A 19,453-nucleotide genomic window follows, 5' to 3' on the forward strand; every position below is an offset into this window, starting at 1 on the left:
CATAAATGTGGCCTATTGGATTGCCATAAGGTCTGGCCTGGACAAGGTCTCTGTCTAAGTGCTCAGTCTGTCCCCAGTGTTAGTACCTTAACAATTACACCTCTAACCCTCCTTAAAGATCCTCACTAATTAGATAACCTAGTGCACAAACTATGCTAGAATGCATGGGCAACTTAGTACAAAATAGTCAAAGAATGATTAAAATATCAGTCACCTCACCTGACTTCTTCAACTTTTCTCTAAGTCCAAAAATCCTTTCTACCCTGACAATCTCTGAGGTAGCCTGGACTTTATTTTCATCTTTCTGTCACTATGGGCTTTATATTAGCTCACTATGGGCTTTATATTAGCTCATATAGTCTGGCTGTACATTGGCCTCTTTAGCCTTTGTTCCTCAATCTCACTGCCATCTTCTTTCAACAAAGCTTTAGTTGAACTACAAGAACCAACCCATTCTAATGATACTGCAATTTTTTCAAGTAAATATTATCTCTACTCTATTCTTTCCTCTTCCTACTTCCCTCTCCCCATGTATGCTCAGATTTAAAAATACTTTTTTTGAAGAATATTTTAATTCTTCATCTCTACTCCCACAATCTCTGTTGTACTTATTCAAGAGAAGGAAGAGGAAGGAAAAGGAAAAGGAGGAGGAGGAGACTTCAACAAAAGATTAGTCTGACTGTGGTGAACTTATTCATTATATAAACTTATTCATTATATAAACTTTCTAGAATAATTTAAGTTAGTATGACCAACATATTTATAGATTCACCAGTATATTTCTTAGTTATATATAAACACAAGTGTTATTACTAATTAGTTTCTATGCAGTTTGTAAACATTTCACTTAATTCTCAAAATAAACTTTGAGATTGTTATTCACATTTCACAAACAAGAAAATAGAGGCTCACTGAAATTAAGTTACTTGACCAAGAATGTAACATAAACTGGAAAGTCAATATTCAGACTCAAGACTGCCTCTCTCAAGTCTATGACCACTGGATTAAATCATACTGTAACAAATTACTTCAATGGCTACTGTGCCCAGCTAGGATATACTAAACTTCTAGTTCTGCTTTCTATATAGGAATAGTTGTAGTTTTATTTTATACTTATAAAATGACTAAATTGTGTATATAGGGGATGTTCAGAGAAACATGTATCTGATTGTCTTTATAGATATAAATCAATTGGAAAAATAAAATGCTTTATAAAACTTACCATTTAACATCAACAGATTGTCAGTCCCTGGATGTGGATAGCTCAATCGACCTTTATGAAAAGACAGGAAAGGAAAGTTTGAGAATTATGAATCTCTTTGAAAAAGCCTAAAAGTGAATTATTGAACACAGTATCTCTTTTAAGAACAAAAGCATCAAAGTTTAACTCAAGGTATATTAATTAAATATGTCACTGACTCAAGTTCAAAACAAAACACAAATAGTTAACCTTAGTTCCTAAATCATAAGATCACAATGTGATTTGGGAGCAGTGCCAACAAAAAAAGTCTGTTTTTTAAAATGAAAAAAGCAATATAGGTATCCTAGTCTTTCAAACTTTAATGTGATGTGAATTTTTAAAATTTATTGAAAAGCTGTTTGTAATATTCCCTATAGGTCTATTTTTTTCAAAAAATAAAATGTAAAACTGGAAGAAAAGGAATTCATGTTCCTAAATTGAAAACGACTAAAATATAAAAATTAAAAATTTAGCAGAAAAGGTTTTATCATAACTTGTCATTTAATTCTATGGGTTTTATATAGTTGTATATATTAAAGTTTAATGAAAACATCTTAAATGTATTACTATAAACATTACTGGAAAGTTAATTTGATCAAAGTCTATAAATGATTTGAAAGCAAATATATGAAAAATGAAAATATTAAAGCTTAAAAGCATAGTATTTCCCCTGAGTCATTCTTTACTCAGAAGTTTTGCATGTATTGAATGGTACACTAGATGACAGAAGTACATATTGTTGTGCAGAAGATAATAGGTATCTTATTAAGCATTTTTACACCATAATATTTGTTTGACTAAACACCAACAGTGAGGATGACCATGACTTTTAACTCATTAAATGTAGGATTCTTCTTTTGCATACATCTCTGATGGACTATTAGAAAGGTGCATTAAAATCTACTTGGAAAACTGCTAAACATTAAGTTTTTGGGGTTGCATTTCAGCAACTTTCAGCACAGAAGATATTATGACAGCATACAATGCATTGTCATCAAAGGGTGACCAATAAAAATTTGAATGGATTTCCTATGCAGTACAGATTCAAGTGCAGCTACCTTTACAAGCTTTGCAAATACTCTATACTCAAGGGCTCTTCATTGCATCCAAATATCCCAGGCAAGACAGTTTCTGTTGGCTTTTGCTTTAATTATGAAGTTCAAGGATTTGATCATCTACTAATACAAGAGAGTAAAGGCAAACATAATCCAACTTTGACCTTAAAATAAACACACACACAAACATATATATACATATACCTCTACATATGTACACATGCACACACACACACAGGGGAGGGGGGAGAGAGACTTCATCTAAACTACTGTATTTTGTTTTCAGATACAACATAGTTAAATATGTGGCATGGTTCTTTAAAAAGACACTTTACTGGGAAGCAGATTTGGCTCAACTGATGGAGCGTCCGCCTAAGGTGCGCAAGGAGTGCCTTGCCAATGCAGGGGTGTCCAAGAGCTGCCCCGCGCAAAAAATAGTGCAGCCTGCCCAGGAGTGGCACAGCACACACAGAGAGCTGACACAGCAAGATCATGCAACAAAAAGAGACACAGATTCCTGGTGCCCCTGACAACAATGCAGGTGGACACAGAAGAATACACCACAGTAAATGGACACAGAGAGCAGACAATGCGGGGGGGGGAGGAGGTGAGGAGAAATAAATAAAAAATAAATAAAAAATAAAAAGACACTTTACTACCTCTTATTTACTCCTGAGTTTCAAACAGCATGACATAATTAAGTGACCTCTTAAAGTTGCCATATACTAAAAAAATATAAGTGTACTGTTGTGATGCCTTAGTATGAAGCGAGAAAAAAGGAAAGGCATAAAATAGCAGGAGCTGTAAGTCCAGCTCTCCCAAACTAGATTTCAATAAAATGGAGTATTACTTTGTCTGAAGTATTACAACTTTTGGGAGAAATAAGTCAATTTCTAAGCATCTTGTGGCAGAACTAAATTTAGAGAACAATTTAGGACCATGAAAAAATTACTGTTATTTTTGACTTGAGATTTAAAAACCAAAAACTCCTATGAAAATGGCTCCTATACTGCTGTTTAGTATAATCAGTTGATTAAAAGTCCTCCATGCTGAGATTGTGTACACACAATGCTGAGGGTACACACAAATAAGATACGGTCTCTGTTTATGTGATTGGGGAAGAGAGACACAAATACAAAACTTGAACAAAATTCTGCTAAGTGCAAAATGAGCGATCTAAAGTATGGTATATAAACAAAACAAAAAACCCACCACGGAGTATTTAACCAAGTCTAGGGATTCAGGTAAGACTTCCTGGAAAAGTAAATTGAGCAAACCCTTCAGCCTTCAGCCTATTTCCTCCTTGAAAGACACTCAACTTTTGACTGCTACATAATTATCCTCTAATAGGTTTATTGTTCACTTTATTTATCCCAAGACATGGGTAACAAGATATTTTCACTGCTAATAGTGTTTTGGCATCTTAACTCTGAATTGACTTACAGGTATGCCATACGTGGAAAGTCCAAAACAAGAACACCTATTTGCAAATGAAGATCTATTTGTCCATATATTCCAAAATACTGTAGTTCCCCAAAGAGTAAAAACTCTCAATATAATAAAATATCAGAAAATGAAAGATGCAAATATACTCATTTTTTAAAAGTATGCAATTACTTTTCCATCACAGTGAAAATATTAATACATCTTTATAAGTTAACTCTTAGTTATGTTTTGCTTTAGATAGTATTAAAAGTACTTTCACTAAAAACTTGCCAACTGAGGGTAATAACTAACATGTAAGGGATTACTTTGTGCCAGGTACTTTTCTGAGCTCTTTACAACCAATTATTTAATCCTTGCAATAATCCCATGAGATAGGTACTATTATTATTTTAAGATGAAGACACCATGTCACAAAAGGTTAAATTATTTGCCTAACATCACACTACTGGCAGGTAGCTCCAGCAGATATGAGCCTAGGCATGGCTCCATATTCTTAATCATTACATGTTGATGACTTCCTATAGAAAAAGGCATGTAAGGTGGGCAACTGAAAAAAATCATCCATTAAAGAAATTGACGAAATGATTACACAGTATATTAGATAACTTTTACTTTAAGATAGAGAAAAAGTATAGTGATATGAAACCAATTTTTCCCTATTGTCTAAAAGGTTTATGGTACAGAGACTGATAGCAGCGTATCTCTATCTGTTCCTGTCAGGAATAGGACTCCCAGGTTAGAAAGGCACAGGTCTACCTAGAGTAAAAAATGACATTTCTCAGCTTTCCCCTGTGCCATGTGACTAAGATCTGGTCAACGGGATATAACAGAAGCGCAATTCTGGGAAGTATCCTTAAAAGGGAGGCCTTCCCCTTCCCATTCTTTGTTCCTGCTGGCTGGAATGCAAGTCATGATGGCTAAACTGTAAGCAGCCATATTAGACCACAAGGTGGAAGATGGGTGTTGAGGATAGTAGAACAAGACAGAAGGAACCTAGATCCATCACCAAATCTCCCTAGGAGTATTTGCATTATGTAAGAAAGATAAAGCTTCTATCCTGTATAAGCTTTTTGGAGTTTTCTATTGCTCCCATAAAAACCTAATCCTTACAAATAAAAATAAAGTCTTCAAGTAATAATTTGGGCAAATTTAATTTTAGATACCAGGCTATTGCTTATTTATTTTACGTGAAAACATGATAAAGTATAACAATTTCATGATGTTTTAATTTATATCTACATATCGGGTATATAACACCTCTGTGGTATTTTTCCTTTTATATGAATTTTATAGAATTTGGAATAATATATATATAAGTATCAGTGAATAGAGAACCAACAGGATTTTAAAAATCAGTTGCATTACTCTATAAAAATTGTAGTCATTTTATAACATATACATATATATGTATAGATAAAAAGGTCTTAATTCTTGTTAGCCACTTCAGATATATATTCATTCAACTAAAAACACTAAGAAATATGACAACTACAATCAATTTATCACTTTTACAGGTAATTACCAGTGAGAAACACTCAACAAAGCCTTAATTTATGTTAAAGACTATTCATATTTTTTCCCCAAACTAAAAAATCTCTAGTAATAAGAACACCATTTGAGGAATTGCCCCGACTCACTTATGAATGCATACTCTCTTGGTTCTCAGCCTCTATCATGAGATACTACTTCTTAGTCTCCCTTGCTGTGTCCTCTTCCTCTTCTCAACTTTTAATGCTGAAGTGCCCAATGTTCAATCCTTGGACTTGGCTTCTCTTTCTACACTGACCTCTAGGTGATTTTACTGACTGCTATAACTTTATATATCATCTATCAGTAGATGACTCTCACATCTCCAACTGAAACCCCTCTACCTCAACCTAATATTTTTCCAGGTTAGTGTATGGTACCCATCTTCTATCTGGGCACTCATCTAAAAACCTTGGGTCAACTTTGTTCTCTCACTGCATGTCTAATCTGTCAACAAATCCTGGCAGCCCTATTACTAAATATATGCAAATTTGACAACTTTTCATTATTCCAACCACTGTTTCCCTAGCCCAATCCAATAATATCTCTGTTGACTGCCAGAACAGCCTAACTATTCTACCTGCCTTATCTTGTCTTCCTATAGTTTATTTCCCTTTAAGGAGACAGTGTGATCATTTTAAATAACAGAGTTGGATCATGTTGAATTACTGCTCAAAACCCTCCATGGTTTCCCATCATACTGAGAATAAGTATCCTCTATCATTCTAGCTATTACTGGCCTCTTTCCTGTTCCTCAAACATGTCAGGCATATTCCCATTTCAGTATCTGTATTTCTTCATCTCATTCCTTGAAGTTCATTTACCCCAGATATAACCCAAAGTTTGCAGCCCTTCTTTTAGATATTCAGGGGATGTCTTCACAGACCATCCTGCCTAGCACAACATTGTCAACGTTAATTAACACCACTGGAATTGTATATTTGAATGTGGTTATAAAAGGAAATTTTAGGTTGTACATATGTAAGCAGAATAAACATTTTAAAAACCATAGACTTGTAAAACACAAACAGTAAACTCTAATATAAACTATGCACTACAATTAACACTATAATTATAATAATATTGTTTTACCAATTGTAACAAAGGCATACCACACTAATGGAAAGTGTTAATAATAAGGAAAGTTGTTAAGTATAAAGTGGGGCATATGGGAACTCTGCAAATCCCAGACCTCCTTGACCCGTCTGGAGCTGGCCTGTGCACAGTGCTGATGCGTGCAAGGGGTGCCATGCTGCGCAGGGGTGTCCCCCGCGTTGGAGAGCCCCACATGTAAGGAGCGCACCCCGTAAGGAGAGCTGCCCAGTGCAAAAGAAAGTGCAGCCTGCCCAAGAATGGTGCCGCACACACAGAGAGCTGACACAACAAGATGATGCAACAAGAAGAAACACAGATTCCTGGTGCCACTGATAAGGATAGAAGCGGTCACAGAAGAACACACAGCGAATGGACACAGAGCAGACAACTGGGGGGTGGAAAGGGGAGAGAAATAAAAAATAAATCTTTAAAATATATATATATAAAATAAAGCACAAAAAAGCAAATGTGGTCAAAGTTCCCATATTGTTTTGTGTGAAACATATGTGAGAACAAAACAAAACAAAAATACTGAATCTAAAATAATTAGCGGAGAAAGGTATTCTTTTTAAAAGGAATATGATTCTGTAAGAAGTTTTAACAAAGTACTCTATTCTTGACGAGGGGTATCAGAGAAGCTTTACGGAAAATGTAAGAAGCTGACAAGGGAATTTATATACATACACACACACAGACGAATTATATACCAAAATATCAGATATCAATTGTGGTTATTTAGTTTATGGGACTATTGATGGTTTTAATTGTTTTTTCCCCAGTTTTTCTAAATTTTCTTGAATGAACACACACAACTCTTTGTATAAGAAAAACATTTTAAAAAGACAAAACCAGGTACTCTGGAGGGAAAACTGCAGAAAAGATTCTCAGATACTCCACAAATACCATAAGTAAATACAATTCATAGGCATTATATCCCAAGTACTCACTTTTATTTCATATTCTATTTAAAAATAAGAGCTTTTCCCTCTCAAAATAAAATAAATAAATAAATAAGAGTTATAAGTACTTTTAAAGTCATGAGAACGATGTTTTGTGGTGAATAACAGGTTTTCAGTTCAGTACATACATGCCCTAAATAAGTAAATGTGATTTTCAGACAATTCTTTGTAGCTCCTGTCTGACGTGTTTTAGTTTAAAAAAAAAAAAAAAGAAAAAAAAGAAATTGGAGTCTGTCGAAATTCAAATTAATTTAGCTAAAAATTCAAAGATGCTTGGAAGAAATAATAACTCAATTACATTCTCAAATTTAATAATATAGTTGCTAATTAAGACAACTACTGAAAAATAAATTTTAAAATCTCTACCTATGATACCATCTTTCAAGTAAGTTTTCTAAAGCAAGAACTTTTTAAACCACATTTTCATATTTTTTTTCAATTTATAGATATTCTCATACTGCAGATATTCTCATTAATGACCAAAGTTATTAAGCTCTTATAAAATGTACTTTCAATAAAGATGAACTGAATTCCAAGCAGTTGAAGGGTAAGGTATTAAGATATCACAAATATTCTAAGAGTGAGTAATTATATCTTAAAGTCAGAATGTATGTAATAAGAAATATATGACTTCTCTATAAAAGTAATTTAATCCAAAAATGATTTTTTTTTCTTCTTATCAAATAGCCAGTGGCCTATAGGAAAAGAAAAAAAAAAGAATTCAGTGAAGTAAAGGGGAAAGCATATGTAAAGTTAAAATAAGAGAAAATGTTTTTATTTTAAAAGTCAAAGCCACACTCAATTTTTTTAAAAAGACATTCTAATTCATGTGATTTTCTTCTACACATTTTTTGAGCAATGTAAAAATTCTGACTCTAGGAAAAGCAAGTGGCAGAGGAAAAGCAAACTCAATTCTGAGCTATCCATCCCTCTCTCCATCAGAGTGAACAAGAGGAGGTGCTGTAACTGCTGTGGCAGGTATATATATCATTGGTATTCGTTTTATTTTCACTTTGCTTCATTTTAACAAATGTCATTAAACTGTTAATGAGTTTTCATAAATTGCCTTCGATCTTGCTCCACTATACCAGAGTTTCCGTTAAGTCTCTGGCGGTGGGGCCCTAAAATCTATGTGTTTAATGTGCTCTCAAGGTAATTGTTATACACTCTAGAGTTTGAAAAACCCTGTCCAGCTGAAATGTTTTTGAGTTTTCAAACTGAGTTTTCACACCAGAGGCTTTAGAAATTTAAGCAAATAATTTTGCATGACTTTGTACTGCAATCTTCTACTAAGGCTAGGTAAAAAGAACCAGAGGGAAATGTGGAGAAAATAGGCAAGAGTTTGGTACTACCACAAGCACCAGCACTGTACAGTACTAATTCCTTATTATGTCAGGGGTTAAAGTCCTTGAAATAAACTGAGCTTCTTTAATTTTAGGAGTCTTAGAAAATAGGAGTTTAGAGGTCAGTAAAAAAATGATATTAGATGTACAAAAATATGTAGTAAAGTTTAAAGGCATTTATTTCTAAACATTTGTTGGCATAAAATCATACCTCAAATCCTTTTTCCTGAATTCCCTTTACTTGAGGGAACACTGGCAAAGGCATTAGGCAAAGGCATTATGACCTACAGATATAGAGCCTCCCAAGAGCTATTAGATAAAAAACTGCATTATTCAAATCAAATTTATGAGCTGAAATTAAATTTCTTTTTGCCTTTATACTTGGGGGGGGGGGTAGAGGGAGTCATTTTTGGCAAAAATGCTTACACAGTAAGACCTTTTTACAAATTATTGGGGGGGAGGGAAGGAGGAGAGCTCAACAATAATCACTGTTTTGTTCTTTTGTTTAAAGAAGAATGTACTGACCTCCACATACATAAAAAGATCACAGGTTATTTAAAATTGGTAACACAAATATAAAACTGAAAAATTACAAAACTGCATTTGGTAAAGCATTAGATTTGCTTTAACCATTAAAAGAATCCATGTTTGTTCTTCCTTTGAAAAGCAAAATATTTTCCAAGAATCAAAGCAGTAATCAGAAAATAGAATGTGAGTGGAGAGAAGTCATTACAGAATAAATAAAACAGGCTGACCAGTGCCACTCACAGTAAGGAAAACATAAAATAGTATGTTAGTGTTCATGATCCAGACCGCAGCAGACACTCTCTAGTGCTGACCAAGCAGTGTTCCACCCAATCAACACCCGCAGCCCTAAAGCAAGCGAGGCCAGGACTGGCATTCGTTCCTCTTACATGATGTTGTACATGTTGGCCTCTTGGGTGGTCTAGCTGATGCTTCCCCCAACATTTTTTCCATCATTGTGCTGCTAATGCTCAGTTTCCTTTACTCTACATCTAAATTAGGTATCTTACCCCAATTATTATTTCCCTTAGCACCCATAATCTCCCTTCACAGTATTTCTCACACTGTTATTATATGTATAATGTGTTTATTTGTATACGTTCTGGCCCTCTTTTCCCAGGAGATTATATATTCCACAAGGGCAGAGACCATGTGTGTGTTACACAACGTAGAGCCAGGATGTTGCTGGTACAAAAGCAGACACTTTATGGGAAAACAGAGTGCACTCAGAGTTTCATCTTCAGTTGCCATCACTCCATGCCTATTCAACTTCAACAAAACTGAACCAACTCAACCTGCTATGCTAGGTCATAAAAAAACCTAATATTGAACAGTGAAGGTTCCCTATTAACCTGTAAGAACTACTGGGGACTAGAGAAATGGAAATAAGTCAGGCCTGAAACATACTGCTCACTTCCTTTGGATTCCAGAGATCTGTTTGATTGCTTTTTTCCTACTAACACTTAACTCCTAACTTTGACGAGTTTCTGTTTTAGACTTACAGTAGAACTGACTGCAAATTATAGCTCTGCCTTTCACCTCTGTGGTAGCCAGCCTCCATGGTATTTTCCACTGATCCCTGCCTGCTAATATTCACATTCCCTGAGTAGAGGACCCCTCCCAAATTTAATATGGCTGACCTAAGTAACTAGAAGTTTGCTGCGCAAATGATGGTGTGAGACTCCTGAGCCTAGGTTATAAAAAGACATTGGAGTTATTAGCCTTGAGCTAATCACTTGCTCTAGGGGAAGCCAACAACCATACTGGAAGGACACTCCAGCAGTCTTATAGAGAGGTCCATGTGGTAAGGGTCTGAGTCCTGGCAAGAGCCAGCACTAACCATTTTGAAAGAGAATCTTCTAGCCCCAGTCAAGACTTAAGATGACTGCAAGCCCTACCCACCATTTTGACTATAACCTTATGAAAGTTCCTAAGCCAGAATCAACCAGTTGACTTGCTCCCAAATTTGGATCCACAGAAACTGTGTGAGATAATAAATATTTATTCTTATTGTAAACTCCTAAGTTTTAGGGTAAGTAGTTATGCAGCAATGGATAACTAACATAATCTTTCATCACCCAAATTCACAGTTCTCTAATTTTCATCATTAATATAAATGGAAACAAGAAATTTATTTTAAATATTTATCTTCCAACTCCCTTTTCCTTTTTCATTAATCTCACAACAAAGATCAAAAGAACAGCTGCTAAAAAAAAGGATAAAACAAGACATCTCGTTTTTAGGAAAAAGTAACTTTCTTGTATTAAATATGTTACAGGGACTTCTGAAAGAAAATGATGAGAAGAGATCTGATAAGAGGAGATCGAAGAGACGATAGAAGCCAACAAGCTGCCTTAAAGATAAGGAATGGAAATAAGGGGGCACTAATTCGAAAGAAACCAACCCAGGTTGGTTTCTTCCATTTGCCACAATCTTGCCTTAGTAGATTCTGCTGGGAATCATCCCCAGGGAAAAGTGTAATGATAAGAGTGGGGGAAGGAAGAAAACATACAGCATGGTATCCCAGAAGGCAGCAGAGTTTGCACTAGTAAGAAAAAGAGGAAAAAATTTTAAGTGGCAGCACTTATGTATCAAGATAATTTTGAACAAGAATGTGATGACAATTTGCAGAAATATCAGTCTTGTCTCTTTATTGTAGTAGGATTCTCAAATTTTTATCTTCTTTTTTCACTTTTATTTCTCCTGCCACAACAAACGTGGAACATAATCCGCTCCAATTAGAAGCAGAGATTTGCCACCATGGTAATTCCCTAAAGCTGGTGGTGGGACACATTCTTTACCTTGCCACCTCTCAAAGCACAGCCAAAGATAATTTTTGCTATAAAAGAATTTTTAATTTGCTTGAATTTTTCTAAAAATTATTTTCTCTTAGCCTAATGCTCCTTTCATCTCCTTTTTCAAAATTCTCTTAAGTTTCCTCTACTTTTATTATACTAAAGACTAATAAAAGAAAAACTGTTAATCAGTAGCACAGGAGAGAATATTTTCTCTCATTTTCAAAAGGCCTTTTTAAAGAAGATTGGGAAAAACAACACTGAAATTCTTTTCATTATTCACCGGTAACAGTTAATGATATTGACTTTATCCTGTCTTATGATTTCTAAGAATTTTCTCTTTCTAGAACTGCCATAAATATAAAAAGAGAGAAATTCTTCTTAATCATAAAAGATTAGTGTTTGTTTTTAAACAGTGGATCCATGACAAGTTCCACCAAAACTATCAGCATAACAGTGAAAAAGTATAAGACCCCATTAAAAAGATATTCAAAACACTAGGCCAATTTTGGTTAGAGCCAAAAAAAAGAGGGTATAACTTCATTACTTTGTAAGGAGAATTACCGTTGCACACTAATGCTCCCTAGAGCACCACAAGCTCTTTAAGATAAGTGAATTAGAAAGACAAGAAACTGTTTTACAAGTAAAATACAGAAACAAAACAAAAGTGGTTAGAAATCTGATCAGTTTTATCAACTTGGTCCCAAGTCACTCCTTTGCAGGCAACACCAAAGTTCTGGAGCTTATAGGCTAAATCTTATAAAAAATTCTTACTTGGCTTTACAGAATTAAAAACTTAGAAACTTTAAAAGTAATCTACAGTGTGATTCAATGAGCAATTCTGAGCCAGTACCAACCAGTTAGGCTGCTGCCTAATTCTGATACACAGAAGATAAATGTTTAAGGTTGTTTCAAGCTGCACATTTTAGGTTCACTTGCTATATAGCAATGATTAACATAATCTTTCATCACTCAAGCTCATGCAGTTTGCTAGAGATTTTCACTGTTAATATAAAGGACATAGTATATATTGTATACAGAAACACAAGGTAATTAGAAGTTTTTTTTTTCATTTATAAACAGAACATGTACAAACATAAGTAAGTGTATTAATGGAATTATTTCCAGATACTGCTAATAGTGAGGACTTATTATAAAATCAGTAGGCTGATTATTTTCCCTAATTTGCCTAGTTTTTATGAAGTGCTATCTCCACATCAGAGATGCTACTATAAAATATCCCTTTTCAGAACCCTATGTCAGTAGAAAAAAATGATTCTAGGATAATTCTAAGAGGACTTTGGGTTGAACCACCGCAAATTGTGAATGCAAGTATTCAAAGGAATATTTTTAAATACGTATGTATTTGATAAGACTTCTAAGAGAATGTTTATAGGATATATTTATAAATTTATTCTTCATCCTTTGGTAAACTGTAGATATATGATCTGTGGATTTTTCTCAAATTATAAGCAGTCAAAAGAGCTGGGTTTATTTTTTTTCCTCTGTATAAGTGAACATAAAACTAATCTACAAAGAAAAAGGTATTGAATTTTACAAAAAAGAGATTCTTATTAACAAATTTATAATAGAAATTATAGGTGCCATGGATGCTACTGAGGGCACATTTTCAGACAAACTGGTAGATAAAATTTTTTTTTGAAAAATGTCACCTACCCTTAAGAGGATCATGCTCTGCTCTCATAATATCAATAAGGGAATTTTCCAAAGAGTGCATGTTCAAACTGTCATACATTCTACTTCGATCCTGTAAGAAAAGAAAAAGACTCTTAATGTAATCAATGCAAATTTCACAAAAAGCTATTACAAAAATACAGTCTAAATCTTCTTACATAAAGTAAATAGGACATCTGATTAATAAAATATTACTAATCAGTTTGCATCCCAAGACAATACCAACAACTAAGGATCTCATGAGCTACAATCTCTCTTGTATTAGAGGACAATATAATCAATTTATTTCTAAAATCTCAGATCAAAAGCAATCTAATTTCACTGGTTCATATTTAAGCAAGACAATAAAATCATTTCTATTACCATTCTCAACTTAGATTCATAAAATGTTATACATAAAGAAAGCATCTTCAGTTTAACTTCTAAACTTGTACTGGCACAAAAATAAATATTTGGGTATAAAGAACTTAATTCCGTAATTGCACCATACTTTAAACATCTATCAAACATCATGTGTTGCTTGATTAGCAGTCTGAATTGATTTTCACAATAATGAATGCATAGACACCTTATAAAGTAAAAACAAAACAACATGAAAAACTAATATCAGAACAAAGACTCATATAGAGAGTATATATTCAAATCCCACTCTCCAAGGCTCACATATTGGTCTCTGCATTTCTAAGACTCCCCACCCCTCCTATCTCACAAAAAAGGTAGCTAGGGCAGGAAAGGGTGAAAGTATCCTCATCTCACTAAATCTCCTACTCCAAAGTAGGGCTAAGTCAGTGTCTTTTGTGTAGTTAAAAGTCTTCTTTGTTGAGTCTTAAATCCTTCAACTTGCTTACTAGAAGAAAGGAATTTGATTCTTTAATGCTAATAAATTGATACTGTATTCTGCTCAACACATGCACAACATACCTGAGCAAATATATAGAGAATTAATACAACAAGCTCCGGGCCATGCCCCCCCCAGGACACCTGGGAGCCTTTTCCAAAATACATCAGAGCCAAATCCCACCTTTTCAATGCTGTTTATATGTGTATTTGTATAAACACATTTGTGCATGGGGAAGTGGGAGAGGTGGGGGCATGATATTTTAAACTTTCAAAAAACGATTAACACACACCGGACATTGTAAATCCTCACAGGGTCCACTGGATGGAATGGAGGCGAGCATGGACCATGATGTGGACCATTGTCTATGAGGTGCAGAGGTGCCCAAAGATGTACTTACCAAATCCGATGGATATGTCATGATGATGGGAACGAGTGTTGTTGGGGGGGGAGAGGGAGGGGGGGTGGGGATGAATGGGACCTCACATATATATTTTTAATGTAATATTATTACAAAGTCAATAATAAAATTTAAAAAAAAAAAAATAAAGATTTTAAAATAAAAAAAAACAAAAAACAAAAAAAAAAAAACGATTAACACAGAAAAAGGGAAGGGAAGAATCAGAAAAGAAAATGGGGGAAAAGCAGTCCCACAGAAACCAGAATTAGGTACTTTAGACCACAAATTCTTAATCTGGGGTCCATGAGCATCTGAAGGACTATGACATCTCTGACCTTATATGCAACATTCTGTAAACACGTTTATGTAATTTTTTTCTGAAGGTTTATAGCTTTCATCGGTTTTCAACATGGTCCACAATCCAGAGAAGATTCAGAACCAGATCTTTAGAAAGTTGAAGAGAAATGTAAGAAGCTTTCCAAAGAATATGCTCATTTAACTACTCTAGTTGATATATAAGTTAGGTTGTAAGCCTTTTTTTTTTTAAGGAGGTACCAGAGATTGAATCCAGGACCTCCTACATAGGAAGCAGGCACTCAACCACTGAGCTACATCTGCTCCCCAGCTGTAAGCTTTTTAAAGCTGGGGGTGAGGTTCAGTATTGTAGACTAAGTTGCTGTCAACTTGAGCATGCTTTGGAATCCCCTGGAAGGCTTGCTAGCACACAAACGGCAGGGAGCAATCTGCAGATTGACATACAAAGCAACCTTGCTATCAACCTGAATTTCTGACCACGCAGTGGAACAGTGTTTTATCTTCAAAGTTCCAGAATGATACAATATAAAATGGCATCATGGAAATTAATGTTTATATAATTAAGCAAAAAAAATAAAACCTCAGAGGTTATGCTATATCTCTTCTGCTCTAAAACAGAATATATTATAAAAACTTTAGATATATTAACCTTAAATTCTTCTAAAGAAAATATGTTCCAGTTCAGGGTTATCTTCTTATGCTGATCATTTCTGAACTGATACGGACTGTGCTCCATCTTTAGTTAACCTATGACCTAAATTAATGGTGACTATTAACACCATCCGAACATTTATTTCCCTTTATTTATGGGGGGGGCTAATCTCTACTTCCATCCCAAGGCATGTGATCTTCCTCTACAGCACAATACAATTAATAAATCAATTCTGTATATACCATCAGTGAGTCATAGATAATATTAAAAGAATGAGAGAAAAAATATTTAAGATACATTTAATAAATATCAGGTACCACTATATCTAATCAATCTGAGAATTTTTTGAAAAAGCTGCATGAATTAATAGCTTTAATGCCTATATCCAACTGAAATAGTGAGATGCCACTTAACAAGATCCCTTATTTTCCTTTCCATATCAAGTTTTTCATCAAGAACCAAGCCCTTACTCTAGCAAAGAAAACAGTAAAGCTATTTAAAAACTATTGGCTTAGTTAAACTTTATTAACCATCAGCTTCATCCACATGATTTTTGAAGTACCAAAAACAGTCTTTTGAGCAAAGAGCTCATGACATCTCAAAACTGCTTTCTGTGTTTAATTTAACCTATAATTTCATATGTAAAAGACAAAGATGATGCTACTAAGTAAACTGCAAGGTTAAAATACGACTTCTGGAAAACTAAAAAACAAGTCTGGATATAAAACATTAACATTTATGCATTCTTCTTAAATAACATATAAGAAATATCCGTGTTCATGCAAACTTTCTAAACCATTGGTTTAAAAAGTAAGGAAAAGTCTTAGGACAATTTTAAAGTAATCATGAGCACATCAATATTGATTAGCATCAATAATCGTGGAAAGTTGTTAACAATGCAACTTAACATTAATTACTACACGGCTATTTGAAACAGCCAAGAGATTCCACAGAAATTTAATTCTAACCTATTTTAAAATATGAAAATTACTTGGCACAGACTCAAGGGCTTTCAGGACTGATATTACAGAATCATGCAATAACCATCAGATATTGTTATTATCAGAACAGATTGGTTGAAAAACTCCAACTACTTAGACTTTTCTTATTTTCTAATATTTATTTTCTTGTTTTTCATAATCCCAGATATTTGCTACAAATACTTATGGAAGCTTCAAAAGAGTCCTAATCTTCAAGAGGTTGAACTAAAAGAACAGGATTTTAAAAGGTGAAAAATAAAGAAGTCAATGTACAATATTAACATCAGTACAACAAAAGGAACTCAAACTTAATTCAAAGAAAATTTCTGGTGGCCTATTGCTTTTTTGCTTTGATATTTCAAAACCCTGCTGAATTTTACAATAAGTAGTCAAGAACCTTTTCTTCCTGAAAATGAAGTGGATTACAGAAAAACCCTATGTCCTCTATAGTTGAGCATATAGCAGATACCTGAACATGTATCCTTCTGCTTAAGGAGAATTGGCTTTTATTGTGTTTTTAGTGTTTGTTTAGTCCTCCAATTTTTAGCTTAAATTAGAACAAAGTTATGCTAATATTTAAATATTTAAAATGGCAATTTTAAGTAAATACCAGTTATACTTTCCTGATTACATGCTTGTTACTGTACCAAGTTGAATTTAACACCAGATAATGGGCTACTCTGCTGTACTACATCATGTTGCACAATATCTTATATCCACTTTTATCATTCTCTAGTTGTGTCACATATATACTACTTACTCATCCAGTTAGATTCTCAGTGTCTCCAATGTCTGGTATTTGCCTCCCATATAAAGGGTAATCAAAATACTACCACATACATAATGAATGTATATTTCCTGAACTTGCTTTATTATTTATGAATCTCAATAAAGTGCTGTAACAATCATTCTGAAAAAGTTTTTAAAATTTTGTAATGAGCCAGAAATGGCCAGACCTATTCTAGTACCCACAAGAATTAAATAAAATGGAAAGTCAAGAAAAAAATACTTGAGGTAATAAACACAATTAAAGAATTAAACACAGGCAAGGACATATAAAAAGAAACAATATATTACCTAAACATTTATAACCAAAGCCTGTTCTCTCTGATTTTCAGTAACGGTTTTATGCCTGTCAATGTTCCTGAAGTTCATCTTGTCTAAGAACCACAATTTAAGAAATGCTTTATTAAATGAAAAACTGCACTTGGTGTGCTACAATATACTACTTTTTCTATAAGATGAATAAAGCCTACAAGTAAGTTATTTTTCTGTGAGCGATCCCCAAATTATCATTTATCATAAATATTGTCAAAACAGCCTGGATACTGAAGACTGGGGGATATACCTCAACTAATTCAGGGTAGTTTATGTGACCTGCTCCAACACTGTAGGCAGAACTTCTGTAAGAGCAAGATTCAATAATTTAATATGCTGATAATTCCCCTGTGAGGGAACTGGCCAACAAGTAACTTACAGGCTTCATGTGCTATATTACAGTTTTAAAGGTATGACATTGCTTTTGTCTACAGGAAACTGATGTGACAAATGTAAACATGGAACTAATAATTACCTCCGCTAACAGTATATTTATTATTTGATTTAAATATTCAAGTATTAATGAATAAATACACTGCATATAATTGAAAATTCCATTTTAAGGTTAATTTAGAATTCACACTTTTGAGTATGATTTCTTGCAAGGGTAATTAGTAGTGTAAGTAATTAAATAAAATTTTTTTAAAAAGTTGTGCAACCACTGTTTAAAAATAAATTCTCAGCCCTAAAGAAATTCATAAAAAATGAGATAACTAATAAATGTTTAAGACAAAAATAGGCATAACAATTTGTTTGCGTTTTTTGAAAAAACTTAATCTGCAGTTTTTTCTTTAAAAGCCAAGAGTGTGTTTAAAATAAATATCAACCCAGGAAATTTTACATACAATCAAAGTAACACCAATTATCAAACTACCTTTTACCATTTTCTGGACTTACATGTCCAGATCTTGGCATAAGTGAGGCCTGAAAGATTTGAGTAAAGAATTAAGACCACTTCAGTTCTACAACGTAATATTTTTTAGATCTAATCAGTTTGAGAATTTAACAAAAAAGTTAAATGTTCTTAAATAACATATTTGTTAACTAAACTTTATTAGCCTTAGTATTAAAATGTTTTATATGTTGAAAAAGGATCATAAATGAAAATATTTACCCTGATGTTTAAATGTTGAATATTTTCTATAATTTCAATTTTGCCAATGAGAAAATGCCCAATGATTTAAGACGTTAATTCCAGTTGGTAGTTGCTGCAATTTTTTAAGAGCCTCAATTTCAAATACTTCACCTTTTACGGTAAGATGCAAATAATGAGCAATTATGTATAATGAACATAGGGTACACAGAGAAAACAATTTTTTTTTTTGCTTTTAAGACCAGGTGAGAGGTGATATAGTACCAGGGACCATGGTGCCTCATCTTGCCCCCAAGAAACCAAGACCTCTGTATTCTAAAAATAGAGGAGGAGGAGGGAAGCAAGGGAAGTAAGACAGGACCAAAACACATCAACGTATAAGAGATGGCCGAAAAGGCCTTAGATGACCTACTTCAAAACCTTTCTTCTAAAGCTAAGGAAACTATGACCCATGGATATAAAAGCCCATAAACTGTCTCATCCAATGTCATAAAGATTGTGAAAGGAAGAAGTAGAGGATCCAGGTCTCAGACCTCTTTTCCTAGTTCACTTCATTTTCTACTACCTTTTTTTTTCTACCACTGTCTTCACTTTCATCACATTATCCTTTTTACCTATTAAGAATTTACCTAAAATACCAGATAAAAGCAAAGTGGCTTTGAAATGAAGTCAGAGTGGGAGGGTAGAGGCACTGTCCTGTGGTGGCCCCATGGATACTTCTGCAGAGGCCAGTCTAAAGTTTGAAAATGACTTCCCTTTCCTATCACCTCTATCTGTTCTCTAGCATTCCACCAACTGAAATAACCTCATAACCTAATTTCTCAATAACCGTACCCCCATGGACCTTTTATGCAGGCTAAATTTGCTTTCTTCTCCATAGTCATGTATCCCTCTCACA

General features: G+C 33.9%; 1 protein-coding gene across 8 annotated transcripts in view; it reads right to left on the minus strand.

Moving 5' to 3' along the window:
- The window catches only part of CPEB2 (cytoplasmic polyadenylation element binding protein 2), a 56,507-nt gene that overhangs the window by 29,519 nt on the left and 7,535 nt on the right, over positions 1–19,453 (minus strand). For all 8 annotated transcript variants that reach the window (XM_058300897.2, XM_058300893.2, XM_058300880.2 and 5 more), the window contains 2 exons: positions 13,162–13,252; positions 1,223–1,273 (listed from right to left, as the gene is read on the minus strand). In XM_058300897.2, coding sequence (XP_058156880.1) covers positions 1,223–1,273; positions 13,162–13,252 — 142 coding nt within the window. The remainder of the gene's footprint in view (positions 1–1,222; positions 1,274–13,161; positions 13,253–19,453) is intronic.

Source organism: Dasypus novemcinctus, chromosome 1 (genome assembly GCF_030445035.2).
Source record: "Dasypus novemcinctus isolate mDasNov1 chromosome 1, mDasNov1.1.hap2, whole genome shotgun sequence".
NCBI classification, from domain to species: Eukaryota; Metazoa; Chordata; class Mammalia; order Cingulata; family Dasypodidae; genus Dasypus; species Dasypus novemcinctus.